This window comes from Myxocyprinus asiaticus, chromosome 33 (assembly GCF_019703515.2).
Source record: "Myxocyprinus asiaticus isolate MX2 ecotype Aquarium Trade chromosome 33, UBuf_Myxa_2, whole genome shotgun sequence".
Classification (NCBI taxonomy): domain Eukaryota; kingdom Metazoa; phylum Chordata; class Actinopteri; order Cypriniformes; family Catostomidae; genus Myxocyprinus; species Myxocyprinus asiaticus.
This window is the reverse complement of record NC_059376.1, coordinates 10,688,471-10,710,276: the sequence shown is the minus strand read 5'-3', so window position 1 is coordinate 10,710,276 and position 21,806 is coordinate 10,688,471. Positions and strand designations below refer to the sequence as shown.

Here is a 21,806-nt window from a genome sequence, read left to right as displayed (position 1 = left end):
CGGGTTTTAGTACAATCAACAATTGTCAAATTGAAAAATTGTTCAATACAAACTTACGTTCATATCACGTTTCTAAAGAAATGTACACAAACAGGGTTGGGGAGTAACGGAATACATGTAATGGGATTACGTATTTAAAATACAAAATATAAGTAACTGTATTCCACTACATTTACAATTTAAATAATTGGTAATTAGAATACAGTTACATTCAAAAAGTATTTTGAATAATGAAGAAATTACTTTGCATTTTATTGTTATTTGTTTAATTTAATATTTAGTCCTTTCAGATGGAAAACATTTATACATATAAATGATGCGATCCAAAGTGCATTTGAACAGCGGTGAAACACTTTCTTATGATGTGTTACATTCATCGAGCAGACAGAGAAGTAAGTTTGAAGTAAGTTTGGAGCAGAAGAAATAGAAATAAACCTTGTGTAAATTGTCAGCTTTACGCTAAGCTAAAATGCTATTTCTCGCCGTTTTACATGCACATGTTACCAGGCACGATCATATTTTTTTTATCAAGAAATTTCACGTTCATAATTTCTTTTTTTCTAGTTAGACCTTTGATATTAGGGCAAAAATCGTATTCTTTATAATAATTTTTGTATTGTTTTCCTGTAAAAATATCTGAAAATCCTTAAAACAAGATCAGTTTGATTTATCTTGTTTTAGAAACAACACTGCATAAGATATTTAGGTTTTTCAGAGAATGTATTTTTAACATGTATTCTGTCTTACTATACTGGCAGAGTTTTTATAGTCAAAACAAGTGAAAAAATCTACCAGTGCTGAAGAAGTAATCCAAAGTATTTAGAATATGTTACTGACCTTGAGTAATCTAATGGAATACGTTACAAATTACATTTTACAGCATGTATTCTGTAATCTGTAGTGGAATACATTTCAAAAGTAATCCTCCCAACCCTGTACACAAAATATATAACATGAGATTACATACAAAATAAAACATAATAGGAATGCAAAAAACAAAAAACAAAAAAAACAAAACAAAACGATATAATACATTCAAAAGAAAAGTTGGTTCAAGAAAAATCTCAGTTCAGACGTGTTATTAATTATTGGCCTAAGTGTATTTATTAAGTGTGCTGTTTTTAAAAAAAGAAATAGAAAAATCTATGTATCTTTTTTTTTTATCTCTTTTAAAAAAGTAAACTTTTTATCTGTTTTAAAAATGTAAACTTTCTCAACAAGGAGAAAATAATAGTTTTCGACAGGCACTGAACTTGACAGACTGGAAACGCGTATGACGTCAGTGTATACGTAGACTCACACGCATGCGCACTTACTGGCACTACTGAACTGTTGGTCGGTAACTACAGAGAATCAGCGGCTTTTCTCGGCCGAACGTGTACTGCATTCCCTACCTGAAGGGTCAAACTGCCATAACTATGTGTTCACCGACAGGATTTGAATCCGTGGAGTCTTGAATTCACAAATCAGCAGAGAATGACTCGGTTACGTACGCATCCTTTCCAGATTTAGCCGAACGGTGAGAACATATGCCAGTTTACATACCGGTACTTATCCAGTCAGACAAACCTGAAATCCATTGGACAGCTTTTTATTAGCTCGCTCTGTCGGTCCACAACACCACAGGTTAGTTATTAGGTGTCAAACAGAGATTTGTTCATTTGTTTAATGATTGAGCGTACTGTTTCTGTTTTCGGCCTGGGAAGCACACAGCTGATGAAACAGATATTCACTACTGCTGCGTTTTGAAACCTGGTGAGGCAGCATTGTTGGGCATCACACACGTTCAAACGATCGAATCGTTATCTGGGCAACTCACTAGGTTGTAAGACAGCAATTAAGACTGATACAAGTGTACATCTCTTCCCTCACTTCCTCAAGTCGGGGTATGCCACGTCTGCTCAACACACCTGCACACGTGTTAAAGCCCCTGATGATGGATGACTTGAAATATGACATAATGCTGAACCGCACCTGCACAGAGAAGAGGCTGCCCGTGAAGGCTTGAGTTCATCCACCTCACCTGTTCATCCACTCCAGCAATGGGAAGGCAAGTACACTCAGAATAGTGATTCCCAAACACACAATTGCTGAATATAATCGTGACGACCCAATGTTGTCAGTTCATGTAATGGAATCTTCCAGTTTAGGTCTCTTGAGCTAGTCTGCATGCGTTCACACACACTTTTTAATGCGGCACATTAATTTATGTGTGACTTGTGGTGTTGCTGTCTGTGTAGAGCATTCCTAATGAGGTTCCATGTTGATTCGGATGCTTCCACTGTGAGGAGGCAATGTGGCAGCTCAGTCGGCTTTAGAAAAGAACCTGGTTTTATGTTCTCGGTGTTTCCCAAAGTTTTATTTATTTATTTATTTTTTTTTAGGTTAACATCATCTGATTTCTCATCATCTGTTTTTTTTTATTTATTTTTTTTTTATTTTTTTCTCTGTAGGATTAGTATTTCCTGCCTGTTTCCAGCTTCCTGGCACTTCACCCTGTCTCCGGTGGTGGTGCCCCGGTTCCTGTTGCCTTCCTTCAGGCAGTTGCTGCTTCTGGGTCTGCTGGCTAGTGTGATGGGGCTGCTGTACCTGCTGCTGGTCACGGGGAAGGGCCAGTACAGCTGGTTAAGAGAAGACAGGCACTACCACACGTAAAACGCCAGTTCTGAGTTACATTAATTTTCTGCATGCTAAGTAGGGCTGAGTCGATACAATCAAATATCGATATATCGCGTTACTTTTTCTCACAATATTGTATCTATACTTAGATCCATGTATCGTGATATTTTCAGTGCAGTCAGAGATGCTTCTATGAGGCACGAAATAGACTAACTGATCCTGCAAGATTCACGGTTATGCTGGACCTCTCTCATGCGTTTGGATCTAGGGCCGGGCAAAAATATTGATTTTCTACTTGATCTTCATTTGTACTATCCCAATGTCAATTCTTAAAATGCCAAGCTTGCTCATTCTTTCTATCTGCAATCCCCTACAATCATATGTGTGAATACTTCCCATATGCTACAAAACATGTCTGCGATTAGCCACTGGCTGTTAAATTGTTTAGATTTCACTCACCAGTGTTTGAGTGGTGTAGTGGCGAAGAAATTCAGCACAGAGATCATTTTACTGCGTGCTGAATGTAAAAGTTTTGACTCTTTCTGTGTGATGTGAGTCAAACCATTTGATTAATAATGTCTCTCTTAATATCCTTGCTGTTCTTTCCAGTCAGTTATTTATCAAAAACAACAAAAGAAACATTTAATTCTAACCACATTTCATGCATGCTGTAAAGAAGCCATTCGACCAAACAGATACACTACAGTCAATATCCCTGCCACAGGTCTTAAAGAGACAGTACCGTTTTAGCGCTTGTTCTACAGATCTAAGTAAATACGTGTAAATAGTACAAAGCAAGTAAAAAACAAACTTGTAACAATATACTGTATATATGCAATTTTAATACATCATATTTATTGATGTAATACATGGACTATATTTAAAAAAAAAAAGCTAAAATGTGACCAAAATGGTGAAAAACTAATGATAAAATACAATTTGTAATATTGATACTGTACGTCCGTAATTTAACAAGTTAGAAGGTTCCCTGTATAATGAATAATAGCATTAGCTGAAAGGTAATTTCTTTCATACTTTATCAAATCAAATCACTTTTATTGTCACACAACCACATACACAAGTGCAGTAGTGTGTGAAATTCTTGGGTGCAGTTCCGAGCAACATAGCAGTCATAACAGTGATGAGACAAACCAATTTACAATAACATCAGATTTACACAACACAATTTACATATCTAATATACACATATTTACACACAACACAATATACAAATAATAATATACAATGTACAGTATACAATACACACAATATAGAATATACAATAAAAATATTATATATAGTATATATCAAATATTCAGTAGGCTGTATTGTACTGTATTGACATTCAGGCTGTCGGAGAGTGAACTAACCTCTGTTGCTTTGGTCACGGAAGCCCTCTCCGCGAGGGCGGTGTTATTTCCCTCGAAACAAGCATAAAAAGTATTTAGCTCATCCGGGAGAGAGGCAGCGGTGTTCACGGCGGAGTTTTTATTCCCTTTGTAGTCCGTGATGATATTAATTCCCTGCCACATGCTTCTAGAGTTGGTGGTGTTAAACTGTCCTTCAATCTTGTCCCTGTACTGGCGTTTGGCTGCTCTGATAATTTTGCGGAGTGCATAATTGGCTTGTTTATGCTCCTCTGTATTCCTGGAATTAAAAGCAGATATCCGCGCATTAAGTGCCACGCAAACGTCGCTATTTATCCATGGCTTCTGGTTGGGGTAGATCCTTATTGTTTTGGTCGGAACAACATCCTCTATGCACTTTCTGATGAAACACGTTACGCTATCAGTGTAAACCTCGATGTCGTCATCAGAGGCGGACCGGAACATCTCCCAGTCCACGTGATCTAGCAAATAGACATTGTAACTGATATATTCCCAAATTAATTGAAATTAAAAGCGAAATCTAAATCTAATCATGATATCGTGATTTATCACAATATATATTGAATCATGACGTGTATCGTAATACGTATCGTTAGGTGGCTGGCGATACCCAGCCCTAATGCTAAGGCTCAGTCACAGTTACCTTTGCACATCGAAATTCCGCAGGCAAAGAATCTGCAAAAACTACTTTCCAAGCAGCCTCTTTTTTCTTTTATGCTGCACTGTATACTCTGGGAGTGTGAATTTGTAAGGAAACTCACCGCAAAAATTATTATTTTTATTTTTTTTATTTTCTCCCCAATTTGGAATGCCCAATTCCCAATGCACTTTAAGTCCTCGTGGAGGCGTAGTGACTCGCCTCAATCCGGGTGACGGAGGACAAATCTCAGTTGCATTTACTGTCAATTCACACATCATATGTGGCTTGAGCAGCGCGTTACCGCAGAGACGTAGCGTGTGTGGAGGCACATGCTATTCTCTGCGGCATCCACGCACAATTCACCACGTGCCCCACCGAGAGCGAGAACCACACATTATAGCAACCATGAGGAGGTTAACCCAACATGACTCTACCCACCCTAGTAACCGGGCCAATTGGTTGCTTAGGAGACCTGGCGGGAGTCACTCTGCATGCCCTGGATTCGAACTCGCGACTCTAGGTGTGGTAGTCAGCGTCTTTACTTGCTGAGCTACCCAGGCCCTGCAAAAATTATTTTCTTGTTTACTGTGAAAATACAGTGTAGTTATGTGCGTAGCACTGGCCGCACAGGGCTCACTGCCAAACCAAGCAACTTACTATTGGTCAACGATGCAAATTCATGTCAAAGTTCAAACTTGAACCCAACACAAAGTTCTCATAGGAGCATTTTTCGCAATTCCTGTTGAGCAGGGTTTCCCAAACGGGGGTTCGTGAGAGAGTGTAGAGTTTGCATTCGAAAATATTCCCACCATTTACAGATGTTTTAAAACATTGATGGCTGATGTTGTTGTCCGTCATTTGACAATAAAAAAAACAAGAATGAACAGAACTTAAACCAAGCATGTCAATTTTCCTTTTAGCCAACCTTGTGTACTATGGCTTCAGTAACATTTTCTCACCGTCGATTGTATGCGAGCGTGTACTCTCTCTCGCTTTCTCTGCATGTGTGTGCGTGAACAAACGTTTTTCACTACGTTAATTGAACGTTGAGAGTGCGTGCGCTTCAAGTGTGAGTGCAAGAGTGCGCGCTGTCATGCTGACTGACAGTGAAAAAATGCCACTGTTTAATTCAAAAGTATATATGCGCTACTCACATGCAAAGTTATGACGTAACAAAGACTTTCATTATCAGCAATGCAATCATGTCTTAAAAGTAACCTTCATTAACATGACATTGTTTGCCCTGTAGTCCTGAAAAGCAATAGGTGATGGCTGTACCTCCTTGGTCTGTACTGTTAACCACTTATGTGTTGGTTCTGTTCACAGCCGAACCGACCGGTTGATGGAGGCTTCTGATGGGTCTTAAAGGTTTTCAATGAACTTTTCAATGAAAACACATTTTTAGTTATTGAAGATGTACATTTTGGCTATATCATATCAAGATATCAAATGTACATACACAAATGGAATGACACGCAAAATTTTCTAGGAAATTAAAAAATAAATGACAGTATATAAAATACATAATTTGACAAGTTGTGGTTGTTTAATATATTTTACTACTGTGATTATAATGCAATATCTGATTGGGATAGAAATACCTGTGCTAAATAAAATAAAATATAAATATTAAGAAAATAACAATAGAGGTTATAAAGGTTCATTAAAATATAACGATAAAAAAAATAAAGTGCAAAGATGTCAAATGAATTATATTTCGAAAGGTAAACATTACTTTAAATATTTATATAAAATATTTTCCCCTGCTGTAGAGTAATTTAGTAATTTATTGTGCAGATTTACATTGAGATGACAGATTCACCCACTATATTTCACAGTGCAAAGGTAAATGTGACCAAGCCTTTACATTTTTAGGAATCCTATGGGTGAATCTCAAAACCTGTAAAGAACATGTCCGGGTCATATTTCAAGTCAAAATAAATAAGAAATCATATTAGCTTAAAATGAAATGAAGCCTATTTTTAGGACTATATTTATTATTATAAGCCCCCTATTCTCATGACCTGAATTGTGAAAATGGCACTTTTGTTAGTATTTGTTTTAGAGGTAGACCGATATATCGGTTTTACCGATTAATCTGTGCCGATAGTTGCTTTTTGGAACTATTGGCAAAAATCGACACAAGTTTATTTTATTTTTATTATTATTTGTGATTAACAATCGCATGAGGATTTGCCGTTTCTAATAACTCATCAAATAATAATAAAGCAAAGCAAAATAAGAGCCCCTTGTGTTTTGGGCTTGTTTATAGTTAAAAGTCCCACATTATGCACCAAATCTGCATTTTATTTTTTCAGATTATCTGGATTTTGGTTGTACTAGCTGTATCTGGGATTTTGTTAATTATGGACTCTCTCAGCCTATATGTCTGCGCACGTCATAGTAAAGTTTTGTAACATTTTATAAGTCGATTTTAAAATCTATAGGCCGATTAATCGGTTATCGGACATTTCCACCACCTTAGTTATCAGTATGGGCAAAACCTCAGATTTGTTGTACTGCCAAGTTTTAAGCTGGTTTTATTTAATGTAATACAGTGAAAAATATATTAAAGTAATGAGGAAAATCTTTGACAATAATGAGAATTACAGAACTGTCTGGATGCATTCTGGTAATAGACATTTGGGGTGAAAATGTGCTTGATTTGCACAATTGATGTCAATGCAAAAAATCTTAATGGACCTAAAATCAGGCTTTTATTTTTTGGGGGGTGAAATTTAACCTGGGCATGTTTCTGACAAGTTTTGTGAGATTTGCTTCATGTTTTTATTGGGCAATTTTATAATTAATAGACTGGTATTGCTGAATGTAATGCTCATGTTTTGAAATTCAGAGCAAGCGTAGTGTTTTTCCAGTACTTCACTGTCTGAGTGTAATGCTAATTTTCTTTTTCCAGTTGTGCATGTCACTAAATCTAATCATGGCCTTGTGATGTTTTGTCTCCACTAGACGTTTGGGTCGCGTGCCGGACATGGAGGCCACGGACACCAATAACCCCAACCTGAACTATGGGCTGGTGGTGGACTGTGGCAGCAGTGGCTCCCGTGTGTTCGTGTACACCTGGCCCCGGCATAACGGCAACCTGCACGAACTGCTGGATATTAAACAGATGAGAGACAAGCACAGGAAGCCTGTAGTGATGAAGATCAAGCCAGGTTAGTGTATGAATGAATGAACATTGACATTTGTATGGAATGGTGAATGAGGGTTAGGAAATAATTGTAAAAGAATTTAACAATTCTGGTTCTGAATCCACTTAACAGTCGTCTTTGATTTGGAGAAAGCCTATGACACGACATGGAAACGTGGAATTTTAAAGGATTTGTACCAAATGAATTTTAGAGGTCGACTGCCAATCTTCATTGAAAGTTTTTTTTTATTGAACAGACTTTTTAGAGTTAAAATAGCAAACACCTTGTCTAACCTACATAAACAAGGACTTGGAGTACCTCAAGGAAATATCCTATCAGTAACCCTCTTCAGTATTAAAATAAATAGCATTGCAAAAGTCATTGGCTCTGATGTCCTCTGTAGTTTATATGTAGATAATATCTGTATTTGCTACAAGAGCAAGTGCATGAATACTATCGAGTGAAAAATCCAATTGAAAATAAACAAAATGCACTCCTGGTCAACACAGAACGGTTTCAAGTTCTCACAAACAAAAACCATCTGTATGCATTTCTGTCAGCTTTGTTCACTACACCGTGAACCAGAGCTGTTTATGGATGGAGTCCCCATTAAAGTTGTTAAAGAGAAAAGGTTTCTTGGTATCACTTTTGACAACAAACTGTCTTTTATTCTTCACATTAAATCACTAAAAAAAGAAATGTTTTATAGCTATGAATGTTTTAAAGGTTTTATCCAAAGCCAAATGGGGAGCAGACAGCTCAACTCTCATGAATTTGTACAGAACCATGGTATGCTCCTACACATCTGAGGAACCTGTATTATTCAGTTGATTCATTTGAAAAGGTTTTTAATCAAATGAATCCAAATTTAGTTTTAAGGTTTTTAGGAAAAATTAATCTTAAACACCTTATTTTAAATAACTAAACCTGGTTCCCGCCATGAATATAGCCATAGAAGTTGGCATGGCGTAAAAAATGAAAGAAACAAACAAGAATCCACTTAACGATTCCATTAATGATTCTTTTATTAGCTTTGAAGATGTACACCCCCTCACACACACACCCATAATTATGCCTAACTATATATTAAACAAAAATAATTTGTTCTTTTTGGTAGCTTTTTGTTTCTTCATCTTCAAGTACAATTTATTACAGCAAAACTCTATTTTGAATGTATATATTTAACAACACGTTGTCATGTGAGCAAACAGTCAGTAATTACACTGATTTAAGTCTCAAAAGCTTTAAAGGAATATTTCATCCAAAAAATGAAAATTCTCTCATTTACTCACCCTCATGCCATCCCAGATGTGTATGACATTCTTCTGCTGAACACAAAGATTTGTTTATATGGGAAGTTAATGGGGAACAAAACTCCAAAAAGCACAAAGGGGGCATAAAAGTAATCCATAAGACTCCAGTGGGTAAATCTATATCTTCTGAATTGATACGGTAAGTGTGGATGAGAAACAGCTCAATATTTATTTCTATTTTACTAATTATTCTCCCTGCCCAGTAGGTGGCGGTATGCACAAAGAATGCAAATCACCAAAAACAACTTACGACTTAAATATTTATCTTTTTCTCACCCACATTTTAGTCATTTTGACTTGATTCATTAAAAGAACTCACTCATAAGAGTCATGCGTTCCTGAAACGGACTATGCTGTTTGCGCTATATGTTTGTTGTTGTATGCAACCAGCAAGGACAACACAATAAAAAGAGGTTGTCTATTTAATTGTCTTGCGCCCACTCTTTCCCTCTCTACGTATTCAATTTAGACTGTAAGCTCAGCTAAAATGTCACCTTTTTTTTTTTTTTAACATGGTGCTGTAAATTCAACTGAAACACCTCAATCTTAGTGTTTTAGTGCCATGTTCCACCCGCAACGGCAGAAGAATGCAGACCAGCAGGAACACTTCTTGGGACCTAACATCATGAAATCATTTGGTTTTGGTATTTATTTTTAAACAATGGAACTAGTTCTTGATTCCCAACCCTAGCTTGAGGTAAAACTAGGACTGTCAAGTTAACGTGTTCATTTAGTTACTGTTAGAACACCATTATTCATTCCCTCTCACCAGTGCGTGAACTCCATAATAAGGGATTTTCCTACCAATTCTTTTTGAGCAATTCAAGAAGTTTTGAAGTAGCACTAAGAGACAACTACAGGTAACTAATCTTATGAAATTTTTTTTTTTCTTTAATTTTATCCCCTTTTCTCCCCAATTTTGGATTGCCTAATTCCCAATACTTAGTAGGTCCTCGTGGTGGCGCGGTTACTCACCTCAATCTGGGTGGCGGAGGACAAGTCTCAGTTGCCTCCACTTCTGAGACAGTCAATCCGCGCATCTTATCATGTGGCTCGTTGTGCATGACACCGCGGAGACTCACAGCATGTGGAGGCTCATGCTACTCTCTGTGTTCCACGCACAACTTACCACGCGCCCCATTGAGAGCGAGAACCACTAATCGTGACCACAAGGAGGTTACCCCATGTGTCTCTACCCTCCCTAGCAACCGGGCCAATTTGGTTGCTTAGGAGTCCTGGTTGGAGTCACTCAGCACGCCCTGGATTCGAACTCGCGACTCCAGTGGTGCTAGTCAGCGTCAGTACTTGCTGAGCTACCCAGGCCCCCAATCTTATGACATTTTTTAATCAATTAACATGACTAGTTTAAAAAAAAAAAAAACTTTCCTTATGAGCTTTATTTTCATGTTTGGTATCCACCTGCTAGATGAAAAATGGGCTTCTCTACTGTATGTATGAACAGTTGTTTTGTTCTTAAACTTGTTCATGTGTGTGCAGGTATCTCTGAGTATGCATCCACACCAGACAAAGCCAGTGACTACATCAGCCCTCTCCTGAGTTTTGCTGCTCAGCACATCCCGAAAAACAAGCACCAGGAGACCCCTCTGTACATCTTGTGCACTGCAGGGATGAGAGTCCTGCCTGAAAGGTGTCCGATCTGTCCATCGCACTCATGCAAATACAAATTCAAACCGTGGATGCACACAGTGCAAAAGCCGCCACATGTGCTCAGATTGTGTTTGTTTGCAGCCAGCAGGAGGCCCTGTTGGAGGATTTGCGGACTGACATTCCTGTGAATTTTAACTTCCTGTTCTCCGACTCCCATGTGGAGGTCATCTCAGGCAAACAGGAAGGTAAGAACCAACTGTTCTTAAAAGCAGGCGTTAATATGAATGGTGCACACATAGAAGACTCATTAGTGGTGTTTGCCAAGGCAAGCATCACTGTCACTTGTGAATATTTAGGGGAAGGAGCAGGGATGCCACGTTGTTTTTTTATTTTTTATTTAATTTTTTTACCCATTATCATCTAAGAAAAAATTGCTGAAATCAATTTACGATTATTTGCTAATTTTCTTATGCAACAGCACTGAGGTCTTTGGTATGGCTTGAACGTGTGAGTGGACACGTTTCATAGGGATGGATGGATGCTAAGCGCAGAGCTACAGTAGGAAAACTGATTAAAACGCAAATTAAAACAGTTCGCCAGGGCAAATTTTCAGGAAAACTTCTTACCGGCTGTTAAACTCCTTACTGCCATTGGTCCACATCATTGGCAGGTGTGACCTGGAGCTCCATCTACTTTGAGGCCGACATCTTAGTTAAGTCAGTTAAGAACATGAACTAGTTATTAGCGAACTGGTGCAAATTGACCTACATCTGTACAATCGTTCAAGTAGAGACGTTTTGTTTAGTCTACAAAAGGAATCAAATCTACTCAAATACTCAAGTGCCCATTCACTCTGCTTAGTATGTTACTTCACTCATCTGCATCCGAAAGCCATTCACACATCTGCCCAAAGATATGCCAGTCATCATTCTTTTTTCTGTATTCTACCCATTAACACTCTTTTGTACACCCATCTTTGCAGTAGTATCAGTGTCATCATAAATTACAATAACAGTGTAATCGGCGCATATTATGAATGCGTATAGCCTGTTAGTGCATTAGTGTTATGAATGCAAAAGGTAAACATTACAAATTACACATTATCTACTTCATATATATTACTTTAAATCATTATCGTGTAGTTAAAACAGCTTCTTTTACATATCTCGTGTGAATTCTACTCCGAGAATGAGGCATGAAGTCATTGATGACACATTTAAATGTCATATTAGTTGATGTTTCACATGTAGTCTTGAGTGCCTTCATATTTAAATGCTCCTCTAAATACCTCCACCATTGGTGTCACCGTTGTCTGAATGTTCCCAAACATTATGTTCGTTGCTCAGCTGTTCCGAACATCTTTTTGGCTCTGAGCGATTAATGAAGAACTACTACTTTGTGAGTGTGCTGCGGCCTTTATGCTAGTAAACATCCACCCAGAACACCCTATAAACCGTATACTGTTGCAACAAACTGAACAGGGTTCCCACGTTCATGGAAAACCTGAAAATATTAGGAGATTTTATAATTGTGATTTCCAGGCCTGGAAAAGTCATGGGAATTAATCAAATCTTGAACAGTCCTAGAAATTTTTATAGCAATAAAAAGTTTCTGGTTATTTAATATATGAAATCTTTTATCGGCTAGAAATAGCTTGTTTTCAGTGCAGTCTCTAGAAAATAAATGAACAATTAATTAGATATTTTTAATTATCTTTATTCAGCCATTTTGTAGTTTTTATGTATAATTGGAGCAATTTAAGCAATGTAGCAATTATGTAGCTAATGTATTTGAATTAGTGTCTTTTTTGGGGGATTTTCTCAGCAAATATTGGTATGCAATTAAGTTGATTTATTAATCGACATTTAATTTGATTGACATCCAATGGTCAATGGTCACAAGGTGTAGGAACCAAATGTACTTAATTTACAATGTACTTAATTATTCATAAAAAATCTACTAGCAACACTTTTACAGTGTCCGTGTTACACATATTACATGTTATGACTTAATTGCTATAGTAATAAAAAGTGTGTAAATTCTGATAGCTCAACAAAATAATTACACTGTAATTACATGTAGTTCAACTCAGTAATTACCTATGTAAATGCACAATAACATGAACACCTTAAAGTGTGACCAATCTACTTTTTGACAGGAGTATATGCATGGATAGGAATAAACTTTGTTCTGGGGCGTTTCAATCATGTCGAGGATGGTAAGTGTTTCGTCACATAAGTAATGAATAATGATTTACAACCTGCAGAAAGATTATGCAGCATCACTTCTCGCCTTTCCTCTCTACCTCTTTTTTTTTTTTTTTTTCAGAAAATGAGGCCGTAGTGGAAGTGCAGGTTCCCGGCAGTGACCAGCAGGTGACACTGGTGCGCAGACGTACGGCCGGTGTGTTGGACATGGGTGGTGTCTCCACTCAGATCGCATACGAAGTGCCCAAAACTGTAAGCTTTGCTTCTCCACAGCAGGTTATTATCTATAATAATTTCCCGTATTTTTGAAGCTAAAAGTTTGGCTTTGTCATTTACATTCTCTCCTTCTTGTTCTCCTGATACTCTGCTGTCCATGCCCCAGTGCAGTATAAAGTCACGGTGAATTTGTTGAACTGATGCCTTGGACAGAGATACGCCTGCTGCATGCATATAACGCAGCATGGTGATTAATCTTTGAGGATTATACTAACTTCTCTTCAACACAGAACTATGTATTAGAGGGGCCATATCATACACTTTTGTAGCACTGTATATTTTCCCTAAAGTCCACTTACAATGTTAGTCAAGGTTTATTGCACCAAAACATGTGACCATTTCCATTACTGTACTGTTAACTGGTATGGGTGGACGGGAGAGGGAACTTTGTATGTCTGCATAGTACATTAAACTCAGTTGTAGAGCAATGATCTAAAATCATGTTTTCCATGAAATGGCCCCTTTAAACAATATATGATTTAATTCATTCTGGTAGAGTGTAAAGTGCCAGTAATTTGGAGAGTTTTTAAGTCTAATCTCTGTAGTTTGAATTGTGGTGCACTTTTGAATTGTTATTCTTCTGCTGATTTTGTTGTCTGTCTTAATATGGTATGCCTAATCGTTTTATAGAAACACAACAAATAAATAGGATGTATAAAATAAGAGACACATCAATATAGGGCACAATACTGCTTATGCGTATCCTTTGCGCAGAATGTTGCGATTGTAATGTAATCGGAGCTCTTGGCGTCGCAGGGCGATCTTCGCTTCATATTCAAAAGTGCATAACTGTAAGATGATTTTTCTGTGAATACGAGTACTGCAAAGCAAATTCATCATTTTCAAGTTTGTGTAGCCCTAGTTTCACGTGGAATGAAAGTTCATGTTCAGTTTAATACCTGGCAAAACACCATGCGGACACCGCCTGTAACCATAGTAACAGCTGAACTGACACACCAGGCACAAGCACGAGATTTTCACATTTAGGTTTACACAGAAAATTTCCAACCCTTAGGATTAAATTTCAGTGCATAACTCGCACAAGGTTTGTTCTATGGACATACAGTATGTAGTGAACAGAATATTATAGAGACTCGGGGGTGGACTGTTTCCTACGCACTTCCTACGAAATCAAAAACGAATGGATGTGACGCCATTTAGAACAAAATCTGGCCAAAATGAATCTGTTTCTGAGTTCGTTTCTGTGGTTTGAATGCCACAGATGGCCCCCTAATCTGACATAACAGGATGCTGTTGGAATCAAATGTGATCACAGTCAATAAGAATGAAGTGTTCAGTGTTTTTATGTTCTTCAGAATCTTTCTGTGTCTGGATTGGACCCTGTGAACAATTAAAGAAATGTTCCTGGTTCAATTCAAGTTGAGCTCCATAGACCGCATCTGTGACATGCTGTCGAAAATAATCATGTTTACAATAAAGCACTTGGACTTGGTCTGGCTTTTAACACAATTTGCAAATTTTTTTAGGATGCAAATTGAATAAAGTTATATCTTTTTGCTAGACCCTTTTCAGTCTGTTTTGCAATTCAATGTGTAGTTAACTTTTGATTTTTGACTTACAATAAAGCACATACAATGGAAGTCTATGGGGCAAGACATTGCACTGCAATAATAAATCTTAAAAGTATATTAGTGGGATAAAAATCACTTCCGTTTAATAAAATACAGTATTTCAATACAAGTTAAGCTCAATTGACAGCATTTGTGGCAGAATGTTTGTTACCACAAAAAGTAACTTTGTCTCGTCTCTTCTTTAAAAAAGCAAAAATCGAGGTTACAGTGAGGCACTTACAATGGAAGTGAATATATAAATGTTACAATACTCACTGTTTCAAAAGTATAGCCACAAGATGTAAACAATATGCGTGTTAACATGATTTTAGTGTGATATAATCTCTTACCAACCTTTTCTACTTTGTTGCCATGACGACATAACGCTTTAAACCCTTAAACAACCAAAATTACAATTAAAAAACCCGCAAATTTTAACAACTTTATAGCTCAAACGAAAGATGAGTTTTAACAGAAGAATTATGGTAAGTGCTTTTATAAAATTATAAGCTTCACATTTCTGCTTTTATACCCTCCAAAAATGTACCCCATTGATTTCCATTGTAAGTGACTCACCATATCCTCGATTTTTTTTTTTAAGTAAAAAAAAAAAGTAATTTTTGTGGTAATCAACATTATGCCACAAATGCTGTCGATTTATTTTAACTTGTATTGAACCCCGAATATTTCTTTAACATTGTTTACGCAAAGTTATATCTAGTCTTTCAACTACTGTCATGACCATGTAAAGCCGATAAATCCTGTACTTTCACATATAAAGGGACTGTTTACAAGTTCATTTGTCTAGAACATTAGTCCCACCTCTAAAAGGATGATTTTTACAGCTTCAGAGCTCAAATAGTACCCTTTTCTGTGCAAAAGAATTTAATACAAGCACTTAAAAAAAATACTAGCTGCACATTTTAGCTTTAAACCCTTCTGAACGGTTTTCCCCCCTCGGCTTCCATTGTAAGTGCATACTGTTAACTTGTTTTGTTTTTTTGGGACTAGTTGAAATTATTTTGTAGTAATTGACAGCATGCCACCTACGCTGTCTAAGGAGATTAATTTGTAACCTGTAACACTCCTTTAAATAACAGTACAAATATGATATGCTGCTTCTCACTTCCATTGCCTTGCTGTCTGTTTAAAAACAAAAATGCAGTTCAGTCATTTTTCACAGTAGTAGTTTTAGTATTTTAGATGATGATCCCCAAAATTATGTTTCCTAAATGGAACCTCTTTTGTCTGTTTTCCACTCTTATATTTCTGTCTGTGTTTTGCTGTGTGGCATCAGGAGGAGATAGCCAAGAATTTACTGGCGGAGTTTAACCTGGGTTGTGACGCACACCGGACAGAACATGTGTATCGTGTTTACGTCTCAACGTTTTTGGGTTTCGGGGGAAATGCAGCCCGTCATAGATATGAGGAAAGCCTCATCAGCAACACGCAAATCCAAAACAAGTAAGGTCAAACATATCTAGGAAATTCTGCAGAACTTGGGATGTTAAGATGGGTAGTTGATATGAAATACTTTGGAAAGTTGTTTATTGTTGCTGTATAATTTCTAGCTATTATTGTAAATTTAAAAACCCTTTTTGCTGACAGAATACTTCTCATTTAATGAGAAATATAAATATGAAACATTCAGGAACACACAAAAAATACATAATGTCGTTAAAATCTTTAAAAAAGAAAAAGAAAGAAAAAAGTGACCATGAAATAAGAATCAAGAAGAGAAAATATATCTTAGAGGTTTTCATCTAAAATCTTGATTTTGTTCAAAAAATGTCCATGGACACATTATGCATCAACTACCCAGAATCTCTTCCCCATGTCTCCAGGCTGCTGGGTCAACATCAAGGAGAGAGCGCAGACTCTCCCGTCCTGGACCCCTGCCTGCCACTTACCCTCCAGGACGAGGTGGGACCTCCGGACCAGAAGGTGCACCTGCGAGGCACTGGAGACTTCGAACGCTGCCGCTTGCTGCTCCAGCCGTTTCTCAACCGCACCAATGACACAAACACATCGCTTAATGGAGTCTACCAACCACCTATTGACTTTCCCAACAGCCAGTTCTATGGCTTCTCTGAGTTTTACTACTGTACTGAAGATGTGCTGCGCATGGGAGGAGACTACAACTCCTCCAAATATGCCAAAGCTGCTCAGGTACACATTCAGATAGGACAGTGGCACATAGAAGATGCAGATATAGATATTCGTCATTGGGCTTTGTGGATAATATATGTTGATTATATAAATCAGGGAGATTTACATTTATTAGATCTATTTGGTCAAAATTATATATATATATATATTATTATTATAATAATAATTTTTTTATTTTATTTTTTTAATAAAATATTTAGTAATATTTTGTTAAAAATGTACATAAAATTTAAAACCCTACAATGTTTCCTGATGAATATTATTTTTCACCTGGAAATACAACAGATTACAGAAGTGAAATGCATTGTGAATGCAGTTTCACATTATTTCTAAAGTTATTGATTACCTGATCCATCTCATTTCACAGAATTACTGTGCCACCCAGTGGAAAACTCTGAAAGAGCGTTTTGATCGTGGTCTGTACGCCTCACATGCTGATGTACACAGACTGAAGTGAGTTTAAAATGTAAAACTTCTATCCAGGCAGTATTTTTTTATATTAAAGTGCATGTTAGGAAATTACTGTCAATCGGTTAAAATGTTTATCAAATTAATTAAATGATGTGCTGATTAATTCATCATACATCATATACTGTATTGTGGGAACAGACAAGTAAAGCATTTAGCAATTAAAGCAATTTCAAAAAGTTGCTTTAAAAGTCAAAGTGTAGTTTGTTGTTTTATTTCTATATAACGCTACATACCCTATATAACCCTATTATTGGCCAACATCCCCCTGCTCTATTTTTAATTGTTGGTCTATATACTTGTGTGTCTGGTTGTGTTGCTCTCACTAGTTTTCATCATCTGTAGTCATGAGCACTGTTTTCTTTGTTGTTTTTTTTTGGATGTGCCATGTTAAACGTAGTTTAAAACTTTTAAAAACACGTCTCGGGATCCCTGCATTCTGCTATGTTCGGTCCAGCTGTCTGTGAGTGCAAAAATCCGTCTTTGGAAGGCTGAGCTGCCTGTTGCTGCCGTTGATTTGTCGAGGCATGTTGCATGTACAGCTGGAGCGTTGACTGCCCCCTAATGCATCAAGGTGGTACATCAAGCTTGAATTACTCCAATGGTAGGAACATCCTTTATTACGGAATATGCGTACAGGTCGAGGGCATGATTAATTACGCGTTATTTTTTTAGCACGTTATTTTTCACATCGTTTTGCACTAAATTAACGCATTAAATCGACAGCCTTTATATACTTTGTTCTCAATGAAGCACAGTTTCAATGAAAAGAAAAAACTGACAGCTGCTCCCCTCTTGCAGGTATCAGTGCTTCAAGTCTGCGTGGATGTACGAGGTGCTCCACTCAGGTTTTGCATTCCCACCGGCGTATGAGAATCTCAGGACGGCCCTGCTGGTCTACGATAAAGAAGTGCAGTGGACACTTGGAGCCATTTTGTACCGCACACGTTTTCTACCTCTAAGGTACAATATTCTCTTTATTTTGATATAAGGTAACATTTCAACCTATTCACCTGTAGTACCTTCCCAGAATTTACTAAGGGACTTGTGTTGTTGAGAGATCTGCGCATGATTTGATTTATTGTATTTTTTTCTCAGGGACATCCAGCAGGAGATTCTGAAGGGCACTCACTCTCACTGGCATCACAGCTTCTCTTTCATGAATAACCACTATCTCTTCCTGGCCTGTTTTCTGGTGGTGGTTTTGTCTATCCTATTGTACCTGCTCCGTCTGAGGCGCATACACAACCGCTCGACACTTCACCGTGGTGCCTCTGCTTCTGTCCAATGGCTGGAGGAGGGCCTGGGTTCGTCAGACCTCCCAATTACCCTATAGGGCCTGGACCCTGTCAGTCACAACAACTGACCAATTGCCAGAAGAGAGCATTCACTCATGTCATTTGAAACTCTCGACATACCTCTCTAATGAAGGCGCTTTGGTTTTTGTAACTTTTTGTCACCAAACATGGTTCTGCACCCCAGCTAGTCCCTCTCCTACAGTCTTCATTTCAGCCCCTCACTGGCCAAATATGTCTATGTGAAGACTATACTTATTGCAGATTCACTAAATTAACTGCAAGGGATTTTTATGTTTAAATTATATTTTCAGGCAAGGCCAGTGAACTTTTACCATAATGTTCATGCATTAAGATTGCAGCTCCACTCGTGGCCCGGAAAAGACCGTATGCAATGATTAGGTTGCCTTTGCTCAGCTTTGATATTAATATTTGTTTATTTATTACTTGTATGGAGAATTCTGGGGCTTTTTGTTTTTTTTTTTCTTAATTTTCAGTGTTACTATCAATGTAAAAAAGGTCGATAACATAGAGTAGGGTTTATATATGTGTTCTCTTGATTTACTGTATACAACCCAAAGTTTAGACTCATATTTGCCTCAAACTCAAGATTCCGCACGTAATTAAAAATGATTAGAAGATGTGGTGGTGTCAAAGAGAAATGGAGCGAGTTAGATTGATTTTAATTGAATATTCAATGCTTTTAGCACCAAACATACCACAGTGGGAAGAGTTTTTGTTTTTCTGTATACATTAAGAGCTTTTGCTCTTGGATTTTAGACACTCATAATAGAATGCAAAACTGTTTTGAATATCCTTTAAAACTAAAATACCAGGCACATTTTGAAAGTTTTGGTACATTTTTAATACAGTTTGAAAGAAATTTTTCCATCTGAAGATTTTACCATAAATTGTAAAGAACATCATAAAATATCCATCTATCTTGTTTCACAAAGCACTGTGTGCATATTTGAAGGAATATAAAGGGTGAAAGAGAAAAAGTAAATGTAAACTTTCTTCATGTTATAGGGATAGTTCACCCAAAATTGAAAATTCTCCAATCATTTACTCACCCTCATGCCATCCCAGATGTGTATGACTTTCTTTCTTCAGCAGAACACAAATTATGATTTTTAGAAGAATATTTCAGCTCTGTAGGTCCATACAATGCAAGTGAATGGTGACCAGAACTTTGAAGCCCCAAAAAGCACATAAAGGTAGCATGAAAGTAAACCAAATGACTCCAGTGGTTAAATACATGTCTTCAGAAGCATTATGATAGTTGTGGTGAGGAACATCAATATTTAAGTCCTTTATTACTATACATTTTCCTCCTTGTCCAGTAGGTGGTGAAGAATGTGAAAAGCCAAAAACAAAAGAATGTGAAAGTGGAGATTTATAGTAATAAAATGACATAAATATTGATCTGTTTCTCATCATATTGCTTTTGAAGACATGGATTTAATCACTGGAGACTTATGGATTACTTTTATACTGCCTTTATGTGCTTTTTGGAGATTCAAAGTTCTGATCACCATTTACTTGCATTGTATGGACCAACAGAGCTGAGATATTCTTCTAAAAATCTTGAGTTAAAAGTCATGCACATCAGGGATGGCATGAGGGCGAGTAAATGATGAGAGAACTTTCATTTTTGTGTGAGGATGTAAAATAAGGTTTTATGGTAGATAATACAGTGTTGCAGTTTCAAAATTACCGCTTTATCATACTACATTTGTTGCTTGTCTGTGAGTGTATGTGGGATTATGAGCATGTATTTGTGTTTGAAGTATGCGCACTTTGAATTTTATTTGTTTTTTTGTTTATTGCCCGGGGGGCGGGGGCTACTCTAATTTGTGTTATATAAACCTGTAGAGGTAATCCGATAAGAATCAGTGCAATATTCTTCATGTTTTCATGTCTTGGGTTCAGCTTCTGTGTCCCAGAATGCTTACGATTTAAAAGATAATTACTTTTTGTAGTTTTGCCAAGGTCTAATGGGATTATGAAAGATTCCAACGATAAATGACAAAACATGCACCTATAAGCCATTTTTATGAGGATGACTGAACTGAATAGGTACGTCCATGTGTTTCAGTGCTAATTCTCAACTTGTCTCTTACTATCTCTGTCAATTGTTTTTCATTGCTCACTGTGAACTGTTGGTATTTATGAAAGGTAAAAAAATTCATAACTGTTAAAAAGACATATTTACTTGCAGAAAACATCAATCCTGTCAATGTTGATAAAGACAAAGAGAAATTAAGAATTCAAAATGTGTTAAGTGGGCTTATTTCCTTATTTATGGTGCTTGCTAAGGAGAAAACATCAGTGTTGGGTAAGTCACTCTAAAAAAAAAGTTGTAATTAGTAATTAATATCTTCTACAGTGTAATTAGATTACTGTACTAATTACTCTGTCTGAAAAGTAATTGCATTACTTATTACTAATTACTTTCTTAAACCCTTATCAACCTTGACCAGATGAAAAATACAAGGATAGACATGAAACTGTTCTTTTAATTCTTTCAAATAGATCATATAAAATCAAATAAACGAACTGTCCAAAGAATTTAAGGGGGCTGCATTAAATTAGAAAACATATTTTAACATTAGACGTTAAATTTCGATTTTAAATTCACTATTGTTATATATAGAATTGTTCTATAGTCTATAAAGTATTTAACACAATTACATCAGAAGTAACTAATTAAATTACTGAAAGTTTCAGAGTAATCCCTTACTTTTTCAATAAAGTAATTTAATTACAGTAATTAATTACTTAGTATTGCATTATTACACCCAACACTGGAAAACATTCAGCAGGCTTTGAAGGAGGGACCCGAGTCATAGGAACCAGAATTATACTTGGGGTGGGTTCTTTTTACTTGTGCCTGTAAGCAACCATTGAGTAATATAGAAACATGCTTAAAACCACTCAGAACACCTTAGCTACACTCTTAAGTCATGGTGCTGACTCCTTACTTACATTTGCTGTTTCGAAGAGCAGGATTTTTCTTCATGATCAAATTGAGAGGCTTTGAAATCAGGGTGGTAACGCTACAATATGGTTGTATTCATTAATTAAAGACGTTAACTAC

At 36.8% G+C, this 21,806-nt stretch overlaps 1 protein-coding gene across 3 annotated transcripts; it reads left to right on the top strand.

Annotated features, from left to right (window-relative positions):
* Positions 1-1,315: 1,315 nt before the first annotated feature.
* On the top strand, positions 1,316-19,858 carry LOC127423963 (ectonucleoside triphosphate diphosphohydrolase 4-like). 3 transcript variants are annotated; one of them, XM_051668690.1, is made up of 13 exons: positions 1,316-1,755; positions 1,882-2,050; positions 2,454-2,651; positions 7,618-7,823; positions 10,610-10,760; positions 10,862-10,965; positions 12,879-12,938; positions 13,049-13,203; positions 16,072-16,238; positions 16,619-16,943; positions 17,311-17,396; positions 18,213-18,374; positions 18,510-19,858. In XM_051668690.1, the coding sequence occupies exons 2-13, from the start codon at positions 2,043-2,045 to the stop codon at positions 18,745-18,747; spliced, it is 1,860 nt and encodes a 619-aa protein (XP_051524650.1). In that variant the 5' UTR covers positions 1,316-1,755; positions 1,882-2,042; the 3' UTR covers positions 18,748-19,858. The 3 variants fall into 3 exon arrangements, with proteins under 3 accessions (XP_051524650.1, XP_051524651.1, XP_051524649.1); XM_051668691.1 differs by having other exon boundaries at positions 1,316-2,050; positions 13,049-13,179; XM_051668689.1 differs by having other exon boundaries at positions 1,316-2,050.
* Positions 19,859-21,806: the final 1,948 nt, after the last annotated feature.

Coding starts and splice junctions, on each gene's coding strand:
- LOC127423963 (XM_051668690.1), top strand. Junction 2,652..7,617: donor GAAGACAGGCACTACCACAC/GTAAAACGCCAG, acceptor TGTCTCCACTAG/ACGTTTGGGTCGCGTGCCGG. Junction 12,939..13,048: donor TTTCAATCATGTCGAGGATG/GTAAGTGTTTCG, acceptor TTTTTTTTTCAG/AAAATGAGGCCGTAGTGGAA.